The sequence below is a fragment of the Capricornis sumatraensis genome, chromosome 16, assembly GCF_032405125.1.
Source record: "Capricornis sumatraensis isolate serow.1 chromosome 16, serow.2, whole genome shotgun sequence".
In the NCBI taxonomy this organism is placed as follows: domain Eukaryota; kingdom Metazoa; phylum Chordata; class Mammalia; order Artiodactyla; family Bovidae; genus Capricornis; species Capricornis sumatraensis.
The window spans coordinates 29,788,571-29,814,002 of NC_091084.1; the positions used below are offsets into that span (position 1 = coordinate 29,788,571).

The 25,432-nt window shown below is 53.8% G+C and overlaps 1 protein-coding gene across 2 annotated transcripts; it reads right to left on the bottom strand.

Moving 5' to 3' along the window:
* Nucleotides 1–117: 117 nt before the first annotated feature.
* Nucleotides 118–25,293, bottom strand: PCSK7 (proprotein convertase subtilisin/kexin type 7). 2 transcript variants are annotated; one of them, XM_068988428.1, is made up of 16 exons: nt 25,171–25,293; nt 24,240–24,719; nt 22,872–23,006; nt 21,713–21,878; nt 20,235–20,325; nt 19,302–19,356; nt 18,739–18,877; nt 15,180–15,280; nt 12,316–12,423; nt 11,722–11,829; nt 11,209–11,311; nt 3,847–4,003; nt 3,094–3,188; nt 2,026–2,119; nt 1,708–1,825; nt 118–1,450 (listed from the first exon to the last, which is right to left on the bottom strand). In XM_068988428.1, exons 2-16 carry the CDS (start codon nt 24,705–24,707, stop codon nt 1,088–1,090), a joined length of 2,301 nt encoding a protein of 766 aa, XP_068844529.1. In that variant the 5' UTR covers nt 24,708–24,719; nt 25,171–25,293; the 3' UTR covers nt 118–1,087. The 2 variants fall into 2 exon arrangements, with proteins under 2 accessions (XP_068844529.1, XP_068844528.1); XM_068988427.1 differs by having other exon boundaries at nt 12,256–12,423.
* Between the last annotated feature and the right edge of the window lie 139 nt (nt 25,294–25,432).

Below are 25,432 nucleotides of genomic sequence, written 5' to 3' on the forward strand. Positions count from 1 at the left end.
AAAGAGGGGCATGGATGACAGTTCTGAAGGGAAAGAGGGGCAGCTTGGCGACTTGTGTTAGCTTTGGTGAGGTGGCCAAAAGGAGTGGGCAAAGGGCGACACTGGAAGGTTTTTATTTTGGAAAAGCTGTGCCGAAAAAATTCAACAAAATGTTGCTGTGGAAAGAGAAAACCAAATCGTAAGCATTAAAAAAAAACAAAGTTTCAATCAACCAACTCGCTCAGAGGGGAGGAGGCCAAGAATGGGAGGGAGTCCGTAGCCCGCCAGGCAGCCGGCCGGCCTCCGGTGGGCACGGCCATTTCCCTGAGTACTTTGCAGAGGAAGATGGGGCGGCGGCAGACCTGCTGAAGATGCCCCGGTGGAGCAGCCTGGGCCTGGGGCCGTGCCCATCCACAGCCCTGCTAGGCGCATTGTACTGGTCATTCAGGACGAAGGGGTCGGGGCGTGCTCAAGGTGGGCTTCTGCTGATCAGGACTGATGCAGGCAGCTGCTTTCAGGGCACGTGTGCTGAGTTGGGGGCTGACTGCCAAACCAACATGGCCAAGTCCAAGGCTGAGGCTCGATGGTGAGGGGCATACAGGGAAGGGCAGCTGTTTCTGGCCCAGGGGTCGTTACACGGACAGGCATATCCGGGGGGCTCTTTCCAGCTTCCACCCCTAAGCCCTCTTCCCAAGGGACCCCAGTGACATTTCTGCTGAGATGCTCTCCTGGCCATGAATGCTGAGGGTCTAGGTGACCCACACTGCTGGCCTGCCCTGGAGAAGCAAGGATGGAGGCTGGCCCAGTGGAAGACCTAAGCCATCGTCCGAGACCTTCTCACCTAAAGCTCCTACTCTGTTGGAGGAAGGCTCCGTGGCTGTTGCCAGCCTGTTCTCTGGCACCGCTGTTCTGCTGACTGGACCTTCTGCAGGCCCGTGCCCTCCCTGAGCGTGGTCTTTAGCCAGAGGGCGTCTTCAGGCCTCTGGTCCCAGCTGGAAGCACCCAGACTGCTTTCTGCCCAGAGCTCCCAGGACTAGGAAGCAGCTTTCCACACTCCTACAGTCTTAGGAAGTGAGAGCCCGTCCCACGGTGGCTGTCAGGTCCCAGGTCAGCACATCTGCGCCTCCTTCCCCTGCAGCAGGTCTGGGGGCAGGAGCTGAGGGACATCCAGGGCACCCCTGCTCTGGGACAGGCTCCAGTCCCCCTGACCCAGCAGGTCCGGGGCGTGGAGCCCTGAGGTGGTGGGAGAGCCCTCGCTCTCCAGCCCCGCTCCGTCTGGATCCTGGCTGCTGCAAAGGGGCACTGATTCTAGTTCTGTCCCCTCCTCCTTGGCTTTCTGGCTTCGCTGGGGCCAGTGGCACGGTCCACTCCGACAAATTGGGCGAAAGGCCACGTTCCTCTGGCTCAAGTATACTTCCAGCAGGTAGTAAATGGTCCAGAAGATGGTGAAGCAGCCAATCAGCACGAGGGTCTGGGGGAAAGGCAAGCACCTATGTGGGGCTGCTCTCCCGGAAGCCTGCAGCCTTTCTCAGCCCAGAACAGTGAGCTCAGAGAGTCTCTCTCCTGCTGGGGGCTGCCTCTCCCACCCCCAAGCCACACCCTCTATTCCCCCCGACAAGAGAGTCAGCCAGGAAAATGGGGACCCAGGTCTGCCCAGCCCATCACTCCCAAGAAGCCTTGAGTCGCCTACTGAGGACAACACCCCAGGGCACCCCTGCCTGCCCGCACCTTGAGAGTGTTGGGGGTGATGGTGTAACCGTTTTCATCGGGGATGTTCAGCCCGGGCGGGCAGGGCAGCGTGAAGCCGTCGTGCAGGTATTTCCCACTCATGGCGCTTTCTAGTAGCCTGTGGAGCAGAGAGGAGACAATGATGCCCCACTCAGCCTGGTTCCTCTACCCGCCTGCCTTGTCCATCCTTCCACCTGCCAGCTGGACAGGGCGAGGTCCCACAGCAAACAGGGGACGCAGGAAGTGGAGCTCCCTAGGTGGCCTCCCCATCCTCCCCCCCCAAGTCCCCGGCCCTCTGACGCCCATGTCTACACCTACCTCTGTCTGTCTCTGATGTCTACTGGACTCCACACAGAGCCATACAGGATAAGCTGCCATTGCCGGAGGACACCGGCTTGGGATGTCTTGTCTCCTAGGGCGGCAAGCAGGGTGGTCTGTGAGTCTTGCCTCGAGGCTGGTCAGACGGCAGAAGGCCCGCCCCCCCCCCCTGCCCCCGCCCCCACCACCCGGAGGGACTCAGCCCGCATGGGTGGGCGGCCACAGTCGTCTAACTGTGTCCCACTGACCCCGGGATTCTGCAGACCTGCCTCTCGGGTGCTCTTGAGAATGGAAAGGGGAGGGTGAAAGGGAGCACTCCAAAGCTAAGAAGTTTTTCCTCTTTCATGTTTTAGGGTTTCAGCTGGGATTTTTCTTGGGAAATAAAAAAAAAAAAGTCCTGCTAAATTAAAGGTCTGAAAACCACCGGTCTGGTGAGGTATACCTGAAAGTGAAAGACTCTTTGTGACCCCATGGACTGTACAGTCCAGGGCATTCTCCAGGCCAGAATACTGGAGGAGGTAGCTGTTCCCTTCTCCAGGGGATCTTCCCAAACCAGGAAATCGAACCTAGGTCTCCTGTATTGGAGGAGGATTCTTTACTAACTGAGCTATGAGGAAAGCCTGATGTATACCTAATTTGGGAGAAATTGGGAGGGTTGGGTTCAGTTTCCAATTTTCTCCTTAAAATACTGTATGATTTCACATATGTTACTTCAAACCTTGGGTGGGCCTCAGTTTTAAAAAAAAATGGTGAAAATTAGTCCTGCCCTTACCTGCCTACCAGGGCTGGCCGCAGGATGGTTATATGTGAAAGAACTTGAAATGTGGTTTCAACAAGGAATTTGTGTTGCTATCCTGAGGAAAAATGGATCAGTCACTTTGCCAAGGAAGATGAGAGGTAGTATTAATGAACAATTAATGAACAGGTCTCAATGCCCATTCTGTGGGTGAGGCATACTTCTTGGCAGCTACCCTTATGGTCCGATGGCACCCTAGGTGTTCCACCTGGGACACTTTCTGTGGGGACTCTGAGATCCAGAGGAACTGGCTGGGAGGCGGGCAGGCTTACCTACATCCCTGATGACGAGTCTGTAGGTCCCTTTCGCCCTCTCCCCCCAGCACCGCACCGTAGAGAAGGTCCAGTCATTGAAGCCGTTGGGATCCCTGGGGCAAGAGCACAGGAGACAGAGGAGGGTGTGGAGCAGGGAGTTGACCCCTTTGCCCAGGAGCACTTTCTTACTGTAGTAGCAGCTATGGTCTGAGCTACAGCCAATCAGGAGGGTGCCACGAGGGGCCCTCAAGTGCTGGCCCTTGCCCCGGGATGGTCTCAGGAGCTGAGGGGCGTGTGTCAACGTGGTGAAGTGGAAAAAGGAGACGTGGAGAGAACACAGGCTTGGGAGTCCCATAGATCTAGGCTCACTGTTACTCTCTCAGGCGCTTACTAGGTCTATGACTTGTTTCCTCACTTGTAAAAGGAGGTTACAAAGTCTACTCTCCATCGTCTTTCTCTTGGTCGTGCAGAGTGGCAGGTGGGATCTAGTTCTCTGACCAGGAATTGAACCCGGGCCGCCTGCACTGGGAGCGCAGAGTCTCAGCCACTGGACTGCCAGGGAAGTCCCTCTGCATCGTTCTTACGAGGACTGAAGAAAACATACGTAAAGTGCAGTGCCGAGCACGCTGTAAGCACTCGAACAAAGCAGGTCACAAAGCCAGCACCAGGGGAGTTTAGGACAAGGCGAGTGTCTACTCCTCCCAGATCTTTTCCTGGACAAGGCCCTTGTTCTGCAAAGAGAGCTCAGAAGGTAGGGGCACAAGTACGTACGAGTCCAAGCTGCGGGGGGCGCCGATAAGGGACATCATGCCACTGGGGCAAAAGAGCGTCACTTCCAAGCTGCCACGTCGTGGGTGGGTGATGGAGACAGTCACGGCCACGTGCTCCAGGGTCTTCAGCCCCGACATGTCCAGGTCCATCCTGCTGACTGTGGGAAGTCAGGCTGGGCAGCTGGGAAACCAGCCCCACAGATACTTACGCCCTCACTTCACCCCACCAAACAAAGGCATATACAAGTATCTTTGGCAACCCTGACTGAACCTTGTGTACACTAGGAAAGGGAATACGCTTGCTGATTTCAAGTTTATAATTTAGTTTAGAGTCCAGTCGGGAAGGCAACACATAACCAAGACACAAGACAAGAAACAAACGGAGACATTTCCAACGTTCATTCATCCAAAAAATAATTTCCTGAGTACCTCCTACATTTCAGGCACTGTACTAGACGCTGGGAATGTAAAGGTAAGTTGGATACAGCCTCTGCCTTCTACCTGCAAGTGGAAAATGACATCGTATGAGGTCCACATAACGGATGCCAGAACAGAGATGAGGCAGACAGGTTTAGGCACTCAACTGTGGGACACACTCTGAGGAAGGAAGTGAATACAGATTGGTAGAGAGTGTTGGTAGAGGGTACTCTAGAAGGGAAAATGGTACATATAAAGGCAGAGGTAGAAATGACCAAGTTTCATATTGAAGGAAACACACGTTTTTTGGGGGAAAGGAAAAAACTGCTGAAGTGACGGGCTTCCCTGGTAGTCCACTGGTTAAGAATCCATCTGCCAGCGCAGGGGACACAGGTTTGATCCCTGGTCCAGGAAGACCCCACATTCTGTGGCACAACTAAGCCCGTGCGCCGCAACTGCTGAGCCCAAGCACTGAGACTGCTGAAGCCCACGCGCCTGGAGCCTGCGCTCTGTGACGAGAGGAGCCACCGCAACGAGGAGTAGCCCTGCTTGCCACAACTAGAGAAATGCTGGCGTCCGGGAATGAAGACCCAACAGAGCCACAGATAAATAAAAGATGAGCTATGCATTTAAAAAAACGAACAACAACAAAAAAAACCCACCCAAGCTAGTGAAGTGAACAAACTTCAAGGAAATTGTACTGAAGGGAAAAAAGCCAATATTGAAAGGACACACAGTGCACGATTTCATTTACATAATATTCATGAATAATGTTGACTGTGGAGATGGAGAACAGATGAGTGGTTGCCAAGGATGGGGCCGAGGGGTCAGGTGTGGCCATAAGGGGTGACAGAGGAGTCCTGGGACGGGATGGCTCTCGGCATTGATTGTGGTGGTGGATACACAAGACTACACGTGGTAAAGTTGCACAGACACACACAGACACACACACACACACACACACACACACAGAATCTCTAACTGGTAAAATCTGAGTAAGTTCTATGAATTGGACCAATATAATTTTCTTTGTTTTCCTATTGTTCTATTCGAAGACATTTAACATCAGGAGAAGAGCTCATAGGACTTCCCTGAACCGTTCTTTGCACCCTCCTGTCAATCTACAATTATTTCAAAATAAAAAGTTAAAAAACCGAACTAGTGAAGTAGGAGACTCACTTGAGGAATATTAAGAAATTAGGCTGTGATGAGAAATGACTCTTTCCAAGACAACTTCTCTTCCATTAATTCAGACCAACAGGCAAAGCAGAGAGCAATACCCAATTCCCAATACCCAATACCCAAGATGAAGAAGCTCAGAGAGGAAGTAAGAGATGACGGGCATGGGACCTCGGATGGGAAAGGCTTTAACATTTTTATTTTAAACAAGCAACTGAGAACTATTAGAGATTACTGTGCAAGGACAGAATTTTTTTTAAAAAGTGTTAAAGGGAGGTTACTCCTAACAGCTGTGGGTAGGCTGAACTGGAGTAGAAAGAAGAAACAGGTGACAGGAAGGCCAGCTAAAATAGCTGATTCTAGTCTATGGGTGAGGTGGTGTGGGTGTGGATAACTGGTCAAAGAAGAAAGAGGGGGGAGTTCCCTGATTGTCCAGTGGTTAGGAATCTGAGTTTTCACTGCTGAGGGCCCGGGTTCAATCCCTGGTCAGGGAACTAAGGTCACAAAAGCTATGCAGCACAGCCAAGGTGAAAAAGAAGAAGAGAGGGGGAAGAAAAGGCCCAGGGCTTTCTATGGCCCCACTGTCTGTCCTTCCTGTTCATGCTGGCCTTCCACTCAGTCCCCTTCTCACTGGGCTCACGTCAGGGAGGAGGGCCACCACCCATTACCAGACGACACCAGTGTTCACAGGTCTACCTGTTCGATGTCATCTCTTCACATCCCTCTCCTTCCTCGACTCCACAGACCTTTCTCCACCCCACGTCAGCACAGACTTCCATGGCCAGACCCCAGGCCTCGTCCTTATCTGGCACTGCTTCACTTCTGAATGGGTTAGTTACTTCCCTTGTGGGATTTATTATGTAAACAACACAAATTAGAACAGTAGTTGAGCAAAAATGAGAACAAAAAAGCTGCAAATTCTTGATGCTGTGTTGGTAAATATGCACTGAGCCTTCTCACTGCATTTGTCTGCGTGCACGTGTGTCTTTTCTTTCACTCTTGCAACTCATGGAAGCCAATGTTCCGCCTTCCCAGAAAGCAACCAGCTGTCCCTTTGCTTTCTCCACTACTTTCTTTTTTTGGCTGCACCATGCGGCATGTGGGATCTTAGTTCCCCAACCAGCAATCAAATCCGCACCGCTTGCAGTGGAAGTGTGGAGTCTTAACCAGGAAGTGTGGACCATCAACCAGGAAAGTCCCTCCACCACCTTCGTGATTCCTTCATTTTCTTGCTCCTCAAGAGATCTGTCAAGCTCCTCTTCCCTAATCGCCTAAGATCCCACAACTCATCTCTCCAACACGTTCTTATTTACATTTCCTTGTTTTCTTTTCCTTTCACAGTAACTATCCGGCAAAAGGCCAACACTGGATCAGACCAATTATACAGTCTCTTGGCTGGATTTTCTTGCTTACGCCTTTCCCACTACAAAGGAAAAACAAACCCTTTCTCAACTCAACACTTGTGCCTACTAGTGCTAAGAGCCTGGGTTCTGGAGCCACCCAGTCTGGGCTCAAATTCCAGGCCAGCCATTTACTAGCTACGAGAATTAGTTTCCTTATCTGTAACACGTCCCCCTTATATGGTTCATGGTTAATCATTCTAAGATACACCCTCTGTCTCGTTTTCTGCTGTACCTGGGGGCTCCGGGCTCTGGAGAATAAACATCCCAACTCCTGCCACCACCTGGCTGCTAAGCATGGGAGAAGGCACCTGGGCGTCCACCTTTTAAATGACACCTGGTTCTACTCTCATACCTCATCTTTGTCCTCTGAAGTGCATGGGGCCTCCGAATCCTGAGCCCTTTTTTTTGGCCACATTGCGTGGCTTGTGGAATCTTAGTTCCCATACCAGTGCATGAACCTGGGCTGTGGCAATGAAAGCTCAGAGTTCTAACCACTGGACTGAAGGGAATTCCCAGCCCTGAGTCTTTGGAGATTCTGTGGCATAAACGAGCTTGTTGCCTAGGATCACTCTTGCAGGTATTTGGTTTGCAATTTTCTTAGCCCTGCTCACTTCTCCATTCATGCTCTATCTTCCAAAAACGTACTGTAATCTCTACTTTGCTGTGATCTCTTCTCTCATTCTCTCTGTCCTTGTGCTCATTCCACTTCCATTCCTTGTCTTACTTTGGTGTGGTGAGGTTGTGCATACGTACATTTATATATGTGAAACTTACATACATATAAACTTTTACTATGCATGTAGGTGTGCTTAGTCCCTCAGTTGTGTCCAACTCTTTGCGACCCCATGGACTGTAGCCCACCAGGCTCCTCTGTCTATGGAATTTTCTAGGTGAGAATACTGGAGTGGGTTGCCGTTCCCTTCTCTAGTGTATCTTATTGACCCAGGGATTGAACCTGGGTCTCCTGAACTGCAGGCAGATTCTTTACCATCTGAGCCACCAAGCGACACATTACAAAGCATAATAGAACACAGCAGAATCCTAAAAGAGACCTGAGCGTGCTGGTCTGTGTTAGCATGTGTACAGAGTGGCATGCTGCGTGCAGTTACTTATTGGCGTGTACAGGGACTTGGGTGGCCACGCATGTGAGAACATGAGAATTACTTCATTAGAATTGAGCTAGTATATTAAACGAGTTAACCCTTAGGCCAGTGCTTGGCACATAAAAGGCATTTTTTTTTTTTTTTTTTGGCTGCGCTGCATGGCATGCAGGATCTTAGTTCCCTGACCAGGGATGAAGCCCGTACCCCCTGCAGCAGAAGTGTGGACCACCAGGAAGTCCTAGGGCACTCATCTTAGCTGATGATGATCATCATGTTATTATTTTACCTTTAGCAACATGGGATCTTGTTCAACCACTGCCGAGAAGATCCCAGGGTTTTATTTGCCCATCATCTTACAGAAACTAGAAAAATCTCTATCCTTGTCACTATCCTTGTTTAGGGATCAGAATAAGACATGTCAATCTAGGAATCATTTGTGGAGAGGTGGCAGCTAAAGCCGTAAGTACAACTGGGCCATCGAGGACGAAGACGTAGAGGGAGGGTCAAGAATATGGCATGAATCTCAGACGGAACTCATGGTTTGGAAGTAGTGAGGTGAGTGAACAGAAAACCAAGTTCCTTCGGCCAGAAGAGGACCACGGAGCAAAGGAGGCCACTGGAGCCACAGGAGGAGCAGGGAGGAGGAGGTGGAGGAGGGGGAAGGTTGACACACAGGCCTCATTAATCTGGTCCGACAACAGGGCTAAGCGTCATCGACCGAGATGAGCTGTGAGCTCGCCCCGGGTCTGAGCCTGAGAGGGGCACCTCAGAGTGATGAAGTAAGTCTTCAGCAGTGGAGAGAGGGGATAAAGGTGAGCAGTTGCTTTGGTTAGTTCATTTGAAAAGGTTACTAGCTGGAGGCAGTCAGGGGTTTAAAGGTGTTTCCTAACAGATGTGCTGAAAGTTGGAAGGCAGAAGGAGGAATCAATGGGGAGGGAAAGACTGGGCAGGAGAGGAAGATTTGGAGCCAGGAAGGAACAGGACTGAAACATGGCTGGCAGTAGTCAGCTGGGGCTGCAAACAAGGATAAAAGGGTGTTTGCAAGAGGTGTTCAGGAATCTTCTGTAAATACACACAGGCTCCCTTGTGTTTGAGATCCGCCTCCCAAGCCCCACCCTCTCTCCTGCCCTCCAAAGACATTTCAGACCCATAGTCAGAGCTAAAGGAACCAAAGGGCCCTCCTGCCAATGGGGAGAAATGACAACCTGTCTTGCTCTAGAGCTGCCCTGCCTAAGAAGGTGGCACCAGCCACATGTGGCTATTTAAAATCAATTACAGGGACTTCCCTGGTGGTCGAGTAGTTAAGAATTTGCCTTGCAATGTAGGGGACATGGGTTCAACCTCTGGTCAAGGAACTAAGATCCCTCGTGCCATGGAGCAGCTTAGCAGCACAAATAGAGAACATTTCCACCATCACAGAAAGTTCTCTTGGTCACCACTGCTCTAGAGTCTTGGAATTTCACCTCCTTTTCCATAACAGGAATATTCACTTCCTTCTATCTTACAAAAAAGTTCACCTGCCAGCCCTCGGACACTGACTTGGCCAGGTCTTGGTGGGAAAGACTATCACTTGGCCATAGAGGAAGACGTTTGCTGACCGTCCGGGACTGAGTTGCTCAGCTCTACGTGAACTGGACTGACTTCCTGCAGCCTCCAAGAATGCCCATGAGCCTGGACCTTCAGTTCTGTCTGGAGTCACAACAACAGAGGGGAAGACGTCTTTGCTGACCCTGGAGATCAGCAGACTGTTGGCTGCCCTCCAAACCCATGAAGGGCTCCGTTAGCAAAACTTGCTGAGTCCACCTCCCTTCTCTCTGTCTTTCTCTCCCCTACTCCAACTCCTGCTCTCCTCCTCCCAGGACAATCTGTCCTTCTTTCTCCTGCTTCTTCCTGACAAACAAGCAGTTTCCAGATGCCTCTGTACCGAGGGAGTTTGTCAGACATGCTGGGGAACGTCCCTGGTTAGTGGGAGGCAGAGGATGATGAAGTTGAAAAGGACCCTAACCTGCTTCTAAGCTGACCACCTCACTTGATGGATGTGACTGTGGGTTACTGTTACTTAAATGAGAGACAGCAGCTCTGGATAGGAGGTAATAAAAGTTAAAAGATGTATTGTCTCCAAGACATGTGAGTGCAAAGCCCTGAGGTTCCTACTTGAACTGCATTCCTGGGAATGTTCCTACACTCTTCTGCCTTGGCTGATGCTTTATGCCCTTTCCAAGATAGCATTCCTTTTACGGAAAATGCAATGAACCGGGCCCATGGATTTCCTTCCACGTAGAGGGGAAACTGGGCAAGTGCTGGACATGGTTAGGGAGAGAGACAACGGAACTCTTCCCACCCAGGGGAGCAGCCCCAACCCTCCCTTCTACGCTCCCATCTTTGGCCATCCCTCCTCGTGGCCATTGTGCTGGTCTGATCACTTGCTAGGAGGATGGGAACAGTGAGGACAAAGCTCCACCTGGGTACAAAGCATGGCTTGCTTCCGACTTTACGAAACACAGTGGAGAACTCTGCTTGTCAAAATTCCTTGAGGGAAAAAAAAAAATCCCCAAAGAACTGGAGGTATGGAAAACTCTCCAGTGGCAACTCTGGAAAGTCTGCAGAGAGGATCCTCTAGCATGGTACCCCAGCCCAGCCGCCCTCTTCTCTGCGAAGGGTTTCAACCTCTGGGCTCAACATGAGACGTCTCAGACTGCCCACAGACAGCCCTCACCCGTTAGGACAGTCCCGTGGCCCTGGGTGGGATGGAGGTGGAGGCGGAGGGAGGGCCACTCCAGTCTAGAGAGCCCTCTGGGGACTCCTCTGTCCTCCCCCAACAGGTCCCAGCTGATTCTGTAATTAGACAAGCCTGAGAATCAAAGGGAGACATTCCCAGCTCCTTCACTTCATCCAAAGCCCACTGCGCTGCAGAGGATCATCTGGCAAGTTCCTAGCATGGAAGTCGGAGGAATATCTTTCGACTCGTGCCTGTCCTCCCAGGTCCTGGCCCAGCCCTTCTGCCAGTCTTCCTAATGGCTTGCTCAGCAGCTCCCTCCCACCACCTGCAACTCAGGAGAAAGGTCTCTCAAGCAGCCAGGGGGCCAGCCAACTCAGAAGCAGCAACATGTCCTAAAATGGTCAGAGAGAACGCCGCAGATCTGGCTGGAGCTCAGCTCCTAAAGGAAGGGGCAGGACCAGCAGGAGGACGAGTCTAACTTCTCCATCACCCCGCCCTGAGCCTCTGGCCCGGGATTAACTCCCTTTCTGCTGACCGCTTACCATTCCACAGCACCTCCAGGGGGCGGGCGGACAGTGGGATTGCCTTGTTCTCTTTCAACACAGGGCTGACGTAGGAAGCTAAGTAAGGGACAGACGTCCAGACCTGTGAAAGGAAGAGGGGGCAGCGAATGAACAAACGTAGAGACCTTGCACAGCCAATCTCGCCTACCTGACCCCTAGGGCTGTACTCTTTTTATTTCTCCCTTAATCATCACTGTCTTTCACTCTGCGGACAACCTGGACTGCTCCCTATGGCATCACAACACAGAGCTGGGGAACACGCTGGGTCCAGGGCAGCAGATGGGGAGCTGACACCCTGAGGGCTCCATGCAACACCAAGGTCTCATTTACTCCTGTCAGTTTAAGAAACTTTATAGAGTGTTGAGCCTGCTTCTTCGTGGGTAAAATGGGTCTTGGGTGAATGAATATCTATTAAGCACCTACGACATGATGAGCAGTGTTTCAGGCATTCAGTTCGCCCCCTTGGCCCCTCCATGCAGGACAGCCATTCACCTTGGCGGCGTTCACGAGTCTCCAAGCGTTGAGCAGGCCGAATCCGTGCTGGTGGCTGTGGCTGAAGCCGGCCTCGTTGGTGATCCAGTCTGCATGGCGGTCCTCGTACTGACAGCACAGGGGTCCTAGTGAGCCTTGCAGGTTTTAGGTTTCCTGACTCACCCTGATGGCTCATCCAGCCCAGACTCTCCCACAAAGGCTGCTAGGAAGGGACTCCCTGAGGAAAGCTGGGACAAAAGGGCAAAGCCCCGTGATGTCACCAGCCCAATGGCCTGCTTACAGAGGGACCTGGGAGCCCGCCCAGAATGCTCCTTTGCAGGTGACATGGCCGCAGCAGGACAGGGACAACTGAATTCAGGTCTACGGTCTTGGTGGGGTCTCCACACTGCTTCTGTAGGAACTCAACTCTGGGAGACACTGGCACCTAATGCCTGGGACATCTAGAATCTGAACCTCCTGATACCTCCAAGCCCTCGGGATCAAAACTCTGAAGTGGGCTGGGCCAGGCCGCGCATCTGCCTGCGAAGGGCTCACCCGGGTGGCTGTGAAGACTATGATGTGCTGGACGTCACGCCACGTAAGGCAGGGCCGCACCTGCAGCATCAGGGCTATCATGCCAGCCGCCAGGGGCGCAGCGGCCGAGGTCCCCGTGTGGCCCTCGGTGCAGCCAGTGCCCTTCTGAAGGTCCCAGTCGGTGGTCACCTGGGAAGAGGAATGAGGGGGATGGGGGGGATGCTGGTTAGGGCCTGAATTTCCGGGGCGGTGGGGGGAGAGGGCAGGGCGGGGCCTCAGAGCGAGCGAGCCTCCCGGGACCTCTCCATCTGGCCGGTCAGGATGAAGGAGATTCTTTATCCTCCTGGGCCTTACAGGAGAACCTCTGGAGAGCTGAGGAAAATGAGTTACTCTGAGGGTCTTGGCTGCAGTAGCGCAGAAAAGAGGTGGAGAGGGGAGAGGCTTCATGTGTCCTGATTCCTGCTCAGCTGATGATCCCTTCCCCAATCACCGCCCCCCCACCCCCGGCCCCTGCCCCTGCAGCCGTAGAGACAGAGGAGTGGCCGGGGAGCTCCGGGGGCCCCCCAGCTGGGGCTGGAACAACAGTGACGGCGCCGGGCTAGGAACTCCAGCTTGGCGGCTCAGAGACCGGCCAGCCTGACTTCAGGGTAAACACAGGGAGTGCGTCCCAGGGAGAGGACAGCGTCCCCCTTGCCCAGCGGTGGGCTCAGCATGGGCGGAGCATCTGCACCGCTGCCCACCCTGGCCTGTGGCAATCGACTGGCCGGGCCACCTCCCTGGTTGGGGCCGAGTGCCTCAGGTCCCCCTTCTCTACCTGCAGTCCTGAGGTGGGAGGTGAAAGTGGGGGTTGAGGGGGAGGGACATGGCACCTGTATGGCATCCAGTTCTTTCCACATTCTCATCCTCCCTGGAGCCACACAGGGTGGAGCCAGGGAGGGCCCTGCCTGAATCCATTCCAGCCCATGGCCCTCTGGATCTAGCATGTGGTGCTCATGCTAACACAAGAACATCTTTTCCTTCCAGGCTTCTCTCCTGGGTCAGATACCAAGGTGCTACCTTCTGCCAAGAGCTGCCCTTTCTCCACCATCCTTGCTGCTTGCCTTCCAGCTGTTATAGCAGCTGCCAAGACATGTCATTTCCACTCAGACGCTGTGCTCTCACAGAAGAGAAGGGAAAAACTCTTCAAGTGGAAGTCTCAATGAGGGTGGGAAGCCTGGTTTGTGCCAGGGAGCAGATTAATTTTTTCCTGTTAAGGAAACAGCCTCACAGTGACAGTCTAGCGTGGAGCCAGGAGGCTGGTGAACTTGCCTCCGGTGGCAGGAGCCCTGGGCAGCAGACGGTGGGGTGGCGTGTCCCTCTGTGCCCGCCCTGGGGGAGGCAGTCCCACTGAGCTGGTCACTGAACAGAAACTGGCAACTGGTTTTCAAGATAGGGACAACTCAAAGATGGGAGGTTGGCTGAACAAACTCTCTTTGCATTTCTGGACAAATTATAGTTCAGATAGAAAGTGGTGGGGGTGAAGCAGAGTTGAGTCCAGAGGAGAAAAGACAGGCGCCCCAGAACAAGGGGAATCTTGTATGCCCGGTAACTTCTCGGCCCCCGACTGTGGCTGGGGGGAGCAAGAGTCCTGCCAGGATGCTCCTGTTGTTCCTCCCCCTCCAGCCTGGCCTGGGCTGGGGGTGGGTGGTGTCCCTCTGCACCCAGACTCCTGTCTGTTAAGCAAAGCCTCCTACCCGCTTACTTTAGCTCACTCCCTTTTTTCTTCTCCCAGGGTGGGGGAAGAGGCTGGGGTCACCTGGCCCAGAGCCTTGGAACATTGTATTGACCAGAAGTCATTGAGCGGCAAAAACAGAATTTCAGTTTGGGAAAGAGAATTTGACCCAGAGGCAGCAGCCCAATTCCCAGCGGCCCCAGAGAGTCCTCCCAAGCGCGAGCCACTGGAGAAATGTGACACCGGCTGGCTGCAGCCCAGCCCTGCCCAAGAGCCCCCCGTCCCCGGGTCACTCTGTTACGGGCATCGGGACGGCCAGGGAGCTCTAAGATGATGGGCTGGAGCTGAGCCAGCTGGGGGTAGGCACTGTACTCTGAGTTCCTTCACAGGTTCCCACAGCTTGAGAAACTCCACTTCCTTGCTCCAACTTCTTGTTTGCTGTGACTCCAAGCCCAGCTCCAAGGAAAGAGCTATCTCTGGGGTTGACGGGGACATTCCAGACTCCTTTTCCCACCCATGCGGTGCAGACAACCACTAGCTTTACTCCTGAGGAATAACAGGATCAGAACTCGCAGTATTTACTTAAGGACTGCATAGCAATGCAATGATGATTTTTTTTTTTTAAGCCCATAGAAATTAGGCAAAGCCCGTATTCTACCAAAGGAAGACATTTCAAAGGTTCTTTCATCCATGTGTGCTCAGAGTGATTCCTATAAAGATATGCATATTTGTTAAGTTAAAAATTTAAAGATGAAGGAGCTTCCCTCATGGCTCAGTGGTAAAGAATCTGACTGCCAATGCAGGAGACACAGGTTCAATCCTTGGGCTAGGAAGATTCCACATGCCTCGGGGCAACTAAGCCCTTGCAGCACAACTACTAATCCCGTGCTCTGGAGCCTGGGAGCTGCAAGTACTGGGCCCATGTGCCCCAGAGCTTGTGCTCTGCAACAGGAGAAGCCACCCCAGCGAGAAGTCCAGACACTGTAATGACAAAGCCCCCCACTTGCCGAAACTAGGGAAAAGCCCATGCAGCAAGGAAGACTAGCACAGCCATACGTAAATAGGATTTTTAAAAATTTAAAGATTAAAGACCCTTTACACAGATACATTTAGAGTCCTCAACTCCATTCTACCAACAGGGGCAGACTCTTAGGGAAACAGATCTGCTAGGGAAGAGGATCCCGAGAGCCGGGCTGGGGAGCAAAGGGCCGGCAGGGTGGGGCAGCGCACTCACGATGCTCCGGAGCATCTTATCCCCGCCGCTGAAGGTGACCGCCAGCATGGAGGCACACTCCTCTGCGTAGAAAGGCATTCGTCCCTCCTCGTCCACAGCACCTGAGGGAGGAGCAGAGAAATGGGAGTGGAGGTGAGGGTCTGAGAACATCAGACTTACCTCTGAGTTATCGTCGAGGGGTTGGTCCTGGGCTTAAAAAATGATCTCAGTGGTCCAAGTCCTTCAAGTACCCACATGCCTCCCCCGAACAAGCGGTCTCAAATGGCAGAGGGTAGTATGTGCCGAGACCATTCTTTCAGCAGACTGCAGGGGGTGGCCACTCGACACGGACTCATCCATTCACACATGCGTTTCTCAGTTACTTATCGGTTATCTACCGCAAGTCACACACTGTGTGAGTGAGAGATGGGGACTGTGGGGAAAGGCCACAGACCTGATCTCAGGGAGCCCATGGTCAGAGCGGAGGTCAGGGAAGTAAGTATAATTGGGATGGTAAATGCCTACAGCAGGGAGCACAGGTAAAAGGCAGTTAATTTAGGCTGGTGTGGCGGGGAGGTCAGGGAACGTTTCGGCAGGAGGGAAGTGACCCATGGGAAGAGAGGCTGGAGCAGAGGCCTAACCAGCTGTGGTGGTGGAGCTGGGGGCTGGGGGCGCAGAAGGGGTTATCGCAGATGATGGGCAGAAAGTGCTCCCAGGAATAACTTATAAGGAAGTCCTGACCTCCCCTGAGAGCAGGGCTGGTTCTTCCTCACTATCAGAGTCTGAAGAGAGACTGTGCACACACACTCAGACAGACACATGGAAGTTGGGGGCACACCCAGACACACGGTCCCCTCACCCCTGAGTGACACCCAGATACACGGTTCCCTCACCCCTGAGTGAAACACACCCAGATACACGGCCCCTCACTCCTGAGTGACACACACCCAGATACACGGTCCCCTCACCCCGAGTGACATGCACCCAGAAACACGATCCCCTCACCCGAGTGACACACACCCAGATACACGGTCCCCTCACCCCTGAGTGACACCCAGATACACGGTTCCCTCACCCCTGAGTGACACACACCCAGATACATGGCCCCTCACTCCTGAGTGACACACACCCAGATACACGGTCCCCTCACCCCGAATGACACGCACCCAGAAACACGATCCCCTCACCCGAGTGACACACACCCAGATACACGGTCCCCTCACCCCTGAGTGACACATACCCAGACACACGGCCCCTCACCCGAGTGATATACACCCAGACACATGGTCCCCTCACCCCTGAGTGACACACACCCAGACACACCATCCCCTCACCCCAAGTGACACGCACCCAGAAACACGATCCCCTCACCCGAGTGACACACACCCAGATACACGGTCCCTTCACCCCTGAGTGACACATACCCAGACACACGGTCCCTTCACCCCTGAGTGACACACACCCAAACACATGGTCTCCTCACCCGAGTGACATACACCCAGATACACAGCCCCTCACCCCTGAGTAACACACACCCAAACACACAGTCCCCTCACCCCTGAGTGACACACACCCAAACACACGGTCTCCTCACCCGAGTGACATACACCCAGATACACAGCCCCTCACCCCTGAGTGACATACACCCAGACACATGGTCCCCTCACCACTGAGTGACACACACCCACACACCCAGCTACACGGTCCCTTCACCACTGAGTGACACGCACCCAGATATACCATCCCCTCACCCGAGTGACACACACCCAGATACACGGTCCCCTCACCCCTGAATGACACATACCCAGACACACAGTCCCCTCACCCTTGAGTGATACACACCCAGACACACGGTCCCCTCAGACACGGTCCTTTCACCCCTGAGTGACACACACCCAAACACATGGTCCCCTCACCCTTGAGGGACACACACCCAGACACATGGTCCCCTCAGACACAGGGTACCTTCACCCCTGAGTGACATGCACCCAGACACACGGTCCCTTCACCCTTGAGTGACACACACACCCGAACACATGGTCCCCTCAGACACACGGTCCCTTCACCCCTGAGTGACAGGCACCCAGATACACGGTCCCTCACCACTGAGTGACACACACCCAGACACATGGTCTCCTCAGACACACGGTCCCTTCACCCCTGAGTGACATGCACCTGGACACACGGTCCCCTCACCTGAGTGACACACACCCAGATAAACGGTCCCTCACCACTGACACACACCCAGACACATGGTCCCCTCACCCCTGAATGACACCCAGACACACAGTCCCCTCACCCATGAGTGACACACACCCAGACACATGGTCCCCTCAGACACACAGTCCCTTCACCCCTGAGTGACACGCACCCAGACACACGGTCCCTTCACCCTTGAGGGACACACACTCAGACACATGGTCCCCTCAGACACATGGTCCCTTCACCCCTGAGTGACATGCACCCAGACACACGGTCCCCTCACCCTTGAATGACACACACCCAGACACACGGTCCCCTCACCCCTGAGTGACACACACCCAGATACATGGTCCCTCACCCCTGAGTGAAACACACCCAGACACACGGTCCCCTCACCCCTGAGTGACACATACCCACACACCCAGATACATGGCCCCTCACCACTGAGTGACACACACCTAGACACCCAGACACATGGCCCCTCACCACTGAGTGACACACACCCAGACACCCAGATACACAGTCCTTCACCAGAGTGACACACACCCAGACACCCAGATACATGGCCCCTCACCACTGAGGGACACACACCGACACCCAGATACACGGTCCCTCACCACTGAGTGACACACACCCAGACACATGGTCCCCTCACCACTGACACACACACCCAGATACACGGTCCCCTCACTCCTGAGTGACATACACCCAGACACATGGTCCCCTCACCTGAGTGACACACACACACACAGTCCCTTCAGCTCGAGTGATACACACACACATCCAGATACATGGTCCCCTCACTCCTGAGTGACACACACATACACACATACTGACATACTTGGTCCCCTCACACACACACATCCAGACACATGGTCCCTTTACTCTTGAGTGACACACACATATACACACTGAGGTACATGGTCCCCTCACACCTGACACACACACACACCCAGATGTACAGTCCCTTTACCTCTGAGTCACACACACACACACACAGACACACACACACATCCAGATACACGGTCCCTTCACCCCTGAGTGACACACACTGAGATACATGGTCCCCTCACCTCTGACACATACACACACCCTCAGATATACAGTCCCTTTACCCCTGAGTCACACACACACACACACACACACACACACCCGGATACACAGTCTCTTCACCCCTGAGTGACATACCACACACACACACTGAGATACATGGTCTGGTCACCTCTAAGTGACACACACACCCTCAGATACAAGTCTCCTCACTGCTGAGTCTCTCTTTTTCTCTCTCTTACACACACACACACACACACACACACACACACACACACACACACACAAACGTGAGCACCCGTGCGCTGTGGGACCCCGGGCCCACTACCTATTGTGACGGTGTAGATGGAGTTGGCGTAGCCATCGTAGTTGCAGTTGTCGTTGTGCTGGCCCCCATTGCCACTGGCCACCACAAAGATGCTCCCAAAGCCCTGGCGGCCGGCGATCACCCCGTGCTGCAAGGCGGCCTGAGGAGCGAAACACGCAGCTCAGCTGAGGAGCTCACAGGAGGACCCTACCCACCACGCCACTCGCCCTCCTGTCCCCTTCTAGAGGAAAACACAAAACCCCAAGGGCATTGGACAAAGGAGAAAGAGACTTAAAGATGGCCTTAAGAGGGTAAGGGGGCTGTTAATGGAACAACTGCTTGATGGATGTGTTCTGCTTATCAGAGCAGGTGGGGCCAGAAACGCGGAGCCGAGCACAAAATCAGAGCAAAGCACTGCTCCATTCTAAGAAAGTCCCCCTCACCCCTTCACCCCGGGGCAGGAGTGCAGTTCCCAAAGGAGCGGTCGGGGCTACAAGGCAGGTCTGGGGGAGGGCAGGAGCAGTTCTGGGAATGGGATGACGAGGGTGAACTTGGTCCCCAAGGTCTCCACGGTTCCCAGCTACCTTGCCCAGCTGGTGGGGGCCGTCCACTGTCTTCCCGTCATCGTCTGGTCCCCAGCTGTGGAGAGACACCCAGTGGGAAGAGCCAGGGCCAGGCCATGGCTGCCCACCCAGCCCAGCCTCGGCAGGCTGTCCTTCTGCCCCACGCTTCCCCTCCTCCCAAGGGCTCCAGCCCAGGACTCGCGTGATGGAAGGACGTAAGAGTCCAGCCCTCACTCCAAAGTGGAAAACAGGACGTGCTAACATTCTTGTCCTTGGAAACCTTCCCAGTTCAGGACTACTCTAACCTGCTCCTAAAAACCCCTTCTCAGGTTCCCAGGGAATACAGTGTGGTGGAAAGGGATGAGAGACCACCCCTTCCCCACCAAAGAAGCCAATTCTAGGCCTGATGGTAGAGCGCCTGCGAAGGAAGTAGACAGCCTGTGTAAGCTGTCTAGGAGTTCTCTGTCCTTTCTCTGCGTGTGGAGGGCGTCGTGTATCTACAGGAGATGCTGGCTGGGGAAGAACAGGCTGCCATCGATGCAGCGCGAGCAGCCCAACCTCAGCGCCTCCTTATCATCCACCCCCTTCCTGCCAGATCCACAACTTGGAGCTGCCGGTGTGTCCCTGGGTGGGGGCAGAGGGGCTTTGAGCTGGGTATTCAGCCCAGTTGTGGTAGGACAGGAATCCTGAACTTCTTCCAGAGCATTACGAGTGTGTTAAACAGGTAAACACGAGGCAGGATGGATGCTCCTTGTGTGGCAGCCTGATCACTGGGGTGACTTGGGGCTTAAGACAGAGGACCCAGAAGCCGGGGGTCTGGAGAAATAAGGGCGGTGGACTTACAGGCTGTACCCCATGGGAAAGCCCCTCACACACACCGCTGTTCTCTGGTTGGGGGATTCGCCCGGTGCCCCCACCTCCAGCCCCTTTACACTGTTCCTGGCTGCGCCTCACCTGCAGCTGTAGATGTCGTTGATCTGATAGTGCTTATTGAACGCCACAGCCTCCATGCTGTCTGTCAAGGGTCCATCCAGTACTCGGATACCTAGGCGGTGTAGGCCATACCAGCTCCTCAATAATGCTGGTCTCCTACATAGGGAGCCGGGTGGTTGTGGGGGACCCCTGTGGAGACTTACTTTTCTAAGTGCTCTCGGATCTTTTGAACCTTTATACCATGTGCATGTACCTGGCCAAAAATATTTTCTAATGTAATGCTAAATCTTAGACTTTACGGATCCTGGGGTCTGGTGGCCAGAGGCATAGGCTAGAAGGTAGGGAATCCAAAGTTCCCTTTTTTCATGCATCCTTTATCTCATAAAACACTGCAGTGGTGCTTGACACAGATGGTATTCAACAGATGGTTCTCAGCCCATTGCTGAGACGTCTAGTGGACATCTAGTCTCACCTTCTAAGAAGGGGCAGGTCACATCCTGGTGGAGCTCTCAGAAGGGACCTGGGCTCCCTCCCTCCGTAGTCTCATTTACAGAGAAGGCTGCTGACCCCTGCTGGACTATAGGAGGAATGCAGCCAATCTGTTCCAGCCTTGTAAATGCAGGCTCCAAGCGTTTATGAGAAATCACCAGGAAGGTGTCCACATCCATTCCCTTCACCCTCGGCCTTGATGGACAAAGACTGAGAGGCCGAGGAGCCATAGAACCACCCCAGTATGGGCCAGGGCCACTCAGGTCTCTTGAAAGGATGGGGAGCAGACAGTGACCATCAGCAGGGGTGGGAGCTAGAGAGCTGGGAGAAGGGAGGGGCCTCCACAGACACAAGGGATCAAGAAAGAAGGGGAGATGAGGAGGCCATTGGTAAACCATGAAAATACGAAAACATGGATAAGTAAAAGGAGCTATCATTACAATGAGCTGAGCACTGATGGGGCATAACCATGATCAGGAAAAGGGAAGCGGAGTCTGAGCAGCTGTCCTTGGGCCTCCATCTCTCATCCACCTCATTTTCATGCTCTTAGCTGTTTTATATACTCATGCGTGCTCAGTCGTGTCCAACTCTTTGAGACCCCACAGACCCTGCCAGGGTCCTCTGTCCATGGAATTTTCGAGGTAAAAATCCTGGAGTGGGTTGCCATTTTCTACTCCAGGGGATCTTCCTGACCCAGGGATTAAACCCGCATCTCTTGTGTTTCTTACATTGATTGACAAATGAATTCTTTACCACTGAGCCACCTGGGAAGCCCTTTTTAAAGTGGGGTTTGCTGCTAAAAACACGTTAGAAACACCAAAGCACTGAGAAAAAAGTCAATGAGCCGATCTGTCCTGCAGACACTTATTTATGAGCGTACCCTTTGCTTTCTGCTGTGTGTTAAAGGCAAAATAAAGTCGTGTTGAAATTCAAGGAGGAGGGACAGAGGATGAAGACAGCAGTCACGGGGTGCGGGGGCGGGGGGTGTACCGAGGCTGGACTGGAGGTACCTGCTATGCGGCTCCCGAACGCCACTCCCACCGCACAGAAGCTGTTGTTGGGCACAGCAGCAATCTCGCCTGCGCACCGCGTGCCGTGGTGGTTGCCATTCTCCAAGTCTGGGTGGGGCATGGGGTCAGGGTCATTAGAGTTGAGGTCATAGCTGCCCTCAGGGCTCTGAAACATGGCAGGGGAGGAGGGGGGAGATGTGATCACTCACTGGTTCCAACCAGTCAGGTCTTGGAGCTCAGGGAGAGAGAACTGGGGGTTTGGGGCTCTGAGCCAACGCTGCGGGCCCATCTCTGCCACCCACACGGGTGGCATAAGGACAGGACACCTAGGGCAAAGCTGAGAAATGCTGCGTGTTGTACTGTGCTGTGCCAAGTCGCTTCAGTCGTGCCCGACTCTTTTTGACCCCATGGTCTGTAGCCTGCCAGGCTCCTCTGTCCATGGGATTCTCCAGGCAAGAATACTGGAAGGGTTTGCCATTTCCTTCTCCAGAGGATCTTCCCGACCCAGGGACTGAACCTGTATCTGTTAGGCCTCCTGCACTGGCAGGCAGGGTCTTTAGCGCCAGAAGTGCTATAGCTCTAGGCAAACTTCTCTCTTGGCCATTATTATAGAAATATGCCCTGGAGCTCTTCCATGGTAAGCCGGGGATAAAAGAGGCTTCTGGCTACTTAAAGGGCAGGCTTTACAGAGGGGGAGGCACTGCGACTTAGACCCTGATGCTGGGAGGGACTGGGGGCAGGAGGAGAAGGGGATGACAGAGGATGAGATGGCTGGATGGCATCACCGACTTGATGGACGTGAACCTGAGTGAACTCCGGGAGTTAGTGATGGACAGGGAGGCCTGGAGTGCTGCGATTCATGGGTCGCAAAGAGTCGGACACGACTGAGCGACTGAACTGAACTGAACTGACTCCTTACTTCCCAGGGCAGGGAGTGGCAGCAGGATCCAGGAAGTATCTCTCTGCTGGGCTGGAGCCTGTGTCCTAGCTGCCAGGCCACAAGACTGCCTAGGGGAGAGGAGCTGATGAAGAGCAGCATCCTACCTCCCAGGCCCTTTCCTCTGGCCCAGTGAGAGGTCACTGGGAAAGGGAACAGGCCTGAGGCAACATCAAGAATCAGGTAAGGCCTGGGGGCGGGACTGACTCCAGGACCACTCACGTAGTTGGGTGCGATGTCCTGGATGGTGTGCTCCACGCCGTCATCCACGACCACCACGGTCACCCCGCGCCCGGTGACATTGCGCTCCCAGACACCCGTCACATTGATGTCCCTGCCGGGGCTCCGCCGGTTATTCTGGGGGAGAGACGGGGTCAGGAACTGCTCTCTGAGCCTTGGGAGTCCAGCGATGTGCAGCACAGCCCACAGGGAGACAAGCATAGCAAGCACCCCCTTTGCACTCTTGGCCGCTGTCAGGGGGCCAGAGAGAGGGGTGGACAAACAGGGGTAGATGGGGACAGAGCCAAGGAGGGAACCTGTGAGAGCTCTGCCACAGCCCAGGTGTCCAGGAAAGCTTGGCATCACTCATGGGCAACAAGGGTGAAACAGTGACTAGGGTTAAGGGCTGGGTATTAATATGCTGTATGATATACACTGGGACTTCCCAGATGGCACTAGTGGTAAAGAACCTGCCTGCTAATGCAGGAGACATAAGAGATGCAGGTTCAATCCCTAGGTTGGGAAGACCCCCTGGAGGAGGGCACAGCAACCTACTCCAGTATTCTTGCCTGCAGAATCCCATGGACAGAGGAGCCTGATGGCTACAGTCCATGGGGTCACAGAGTAGGACATGAGTGAAATGACTTAGTATCCACTGCATGCATGATGCACATTATATTAACATTGTATAATATAATATTACTAGCTAACCCCTGCACAGGCATCATATACACTATATTAACATTGTATAACATAACATTACTAGCTAACACCTGCACAGGCATGATATACATTATATTAACATTGTATAATATAATATTACTAGCTAGCCCCTGCACAGGCATGATATACACTATATTAACACTGTATAACATAACCTTACTAGCTAACCCCTGCACAGGCATGATATACATTATATTAACATTGCATAACATAACATTACTAGTTAACCCCACACAGGCATGATATACATTATATTAACATTGTATAATATAATGTTACTAGCTAACTCTTGTAAAGTGTTTCCCATGTGTCTGGCACACATACATTAGTTCACTTAACTGTAACCATTCCGTCTCCATTAACAGAGAGGTTAAACAGTGCACCCAAAGGCACAGGCTAGTCAGTGGCAGGCAGCCCAGGCGGCCTGGCCCCAGCACCCGCACCGGGCACCGCAGTCCTCTGGCTCTCTGGGAGTGAGCACAGGGCACGTGGAGCCCGAGGATGAAGCCTACCATTGAAGCCCACGGAAATGTCTCCTCAAGCAAAGGATGGGAGGCCCCTGAAGAGTTAACACAGACAAACGCCCACTAGAGCACCGGGTACCCCGCCCCGGCTGTCTGAAGCTGGAAGCGGCAGCGGTGGACTCACCAGGTGCCACTGCTGCGGGTACTTGGGGTCATTGAAGTGGACACTGCGCTTGGCCCGCTTGAGCAGCCTCTGTTCTGAGTGCCAGCGCACAGCTTCGTGCCTGGCCAGCACGGCCTCCACCTGCTGCCGGATGGCCTCGACCTGCCGGGCCTGGCGATGCCCCGCTGGCTGGACCAAGAGGTAGTGCCCCTGGAGCTCCCCGATGCGCCCCGCATTCATCAGCCCCGTCGCCTGGGCCAGAGCATCTGCCTGCCGTTCCAGCGACTCCTCTGCACCCTCACCTTCCGGACCGTCCAGACGCACTGCCCAGCTTAGCCCCCTGGGGCCCTGGGCCCCGGGCCCACCTGCCCCCACCAGGCCCATAACCCAGGGAAGCAGTAGCAAGAGCCCAGCTAACTCCAGCCAGAGGCCCGTGGGCAGGCCCAGGGGGGCATCTGAGTGTGGCACTTTCTGCCTCCCTTTCGGCATCAGAGCAGTAGTCTGCGGACAAAGAGAAGGACAAGAGAGGTAAGAGAGCTGATAATGGCAGGAATCTCAGGGGGCGACCGAGCACCAACTACCACACCCGAAGACTCCTAACCCTGCCTTTTAAATCATTAAATGTGTGATCCTCTCTTTTAATTCACACGGATCTCTGGCCAACAGGGATAAGGCCCTGGGGGGAGTGGGGGGCAGCACTAAGCCTAGTGGGTCCGTTGATGGCACGATTATCACGAGACAATCAAACAGGAATGCCCAGGTGCTAACGGGTACCACACTGCTCTTCCCCACTGTTGCCATCTTGAGCTCAGAAGTCGTATCACTCCTGCCAATTCCTGGCAGCTCCGTGATTGTTCTTTAGAAAAGACCCTCCTCCCTTCTTCAGAGGGGACAGAAATCTTCCCCCAGCTGACTTCTCAGCTAACTTCCCACGGTGGCGGCCCATTCCCACCTGGACTCAGAGTGAGGCTGAGCTCCTGGTCTGGTTAACCACCTCACGCTCATTTTGTGCAAATGGAGAAAAGGCATTCCTTCCGCTGTGAGTAGCAGTGACTCCCAGCACAGACCGCAGACCTGTAGGCCCCAAGAAAACAAGAAACGGTGTCCTCCCAAACCCAGTGGAGCAGGCAGAGGCTATCCAGGAACCCTGGGATCTGTGACCAAAGAAACTGCCAATGAGCACTTGCAGGAATCTCAAATAGGTCACAGACTGG

Excerpts from the sequence above, each read along its gene's own strand:
- PCSK7 (XM_068988427.1), bottom strand. The coding sequence starts at position 24,707 with ATGCCGAAAGGGAGGCAGAAAGTGCCACACTCAGATGCCCCCCTGGGC. Across the intron at positions 11,830-12,255 it reads TAGTCTTCACAGCCACCCGG|TACGAGGACCGCCATGCAGA; the intron begins GTGAGCCCTTCG and ends CTGTGCTGTCAG. Across the intron at positions 3,189-3,846 it reads GCCCCCCGCAGCTTGGACTC|GGATCCCAACGGCTTCAATG; the intron begins GTACGTACTTGT and ends CTCTTGCCCCAG.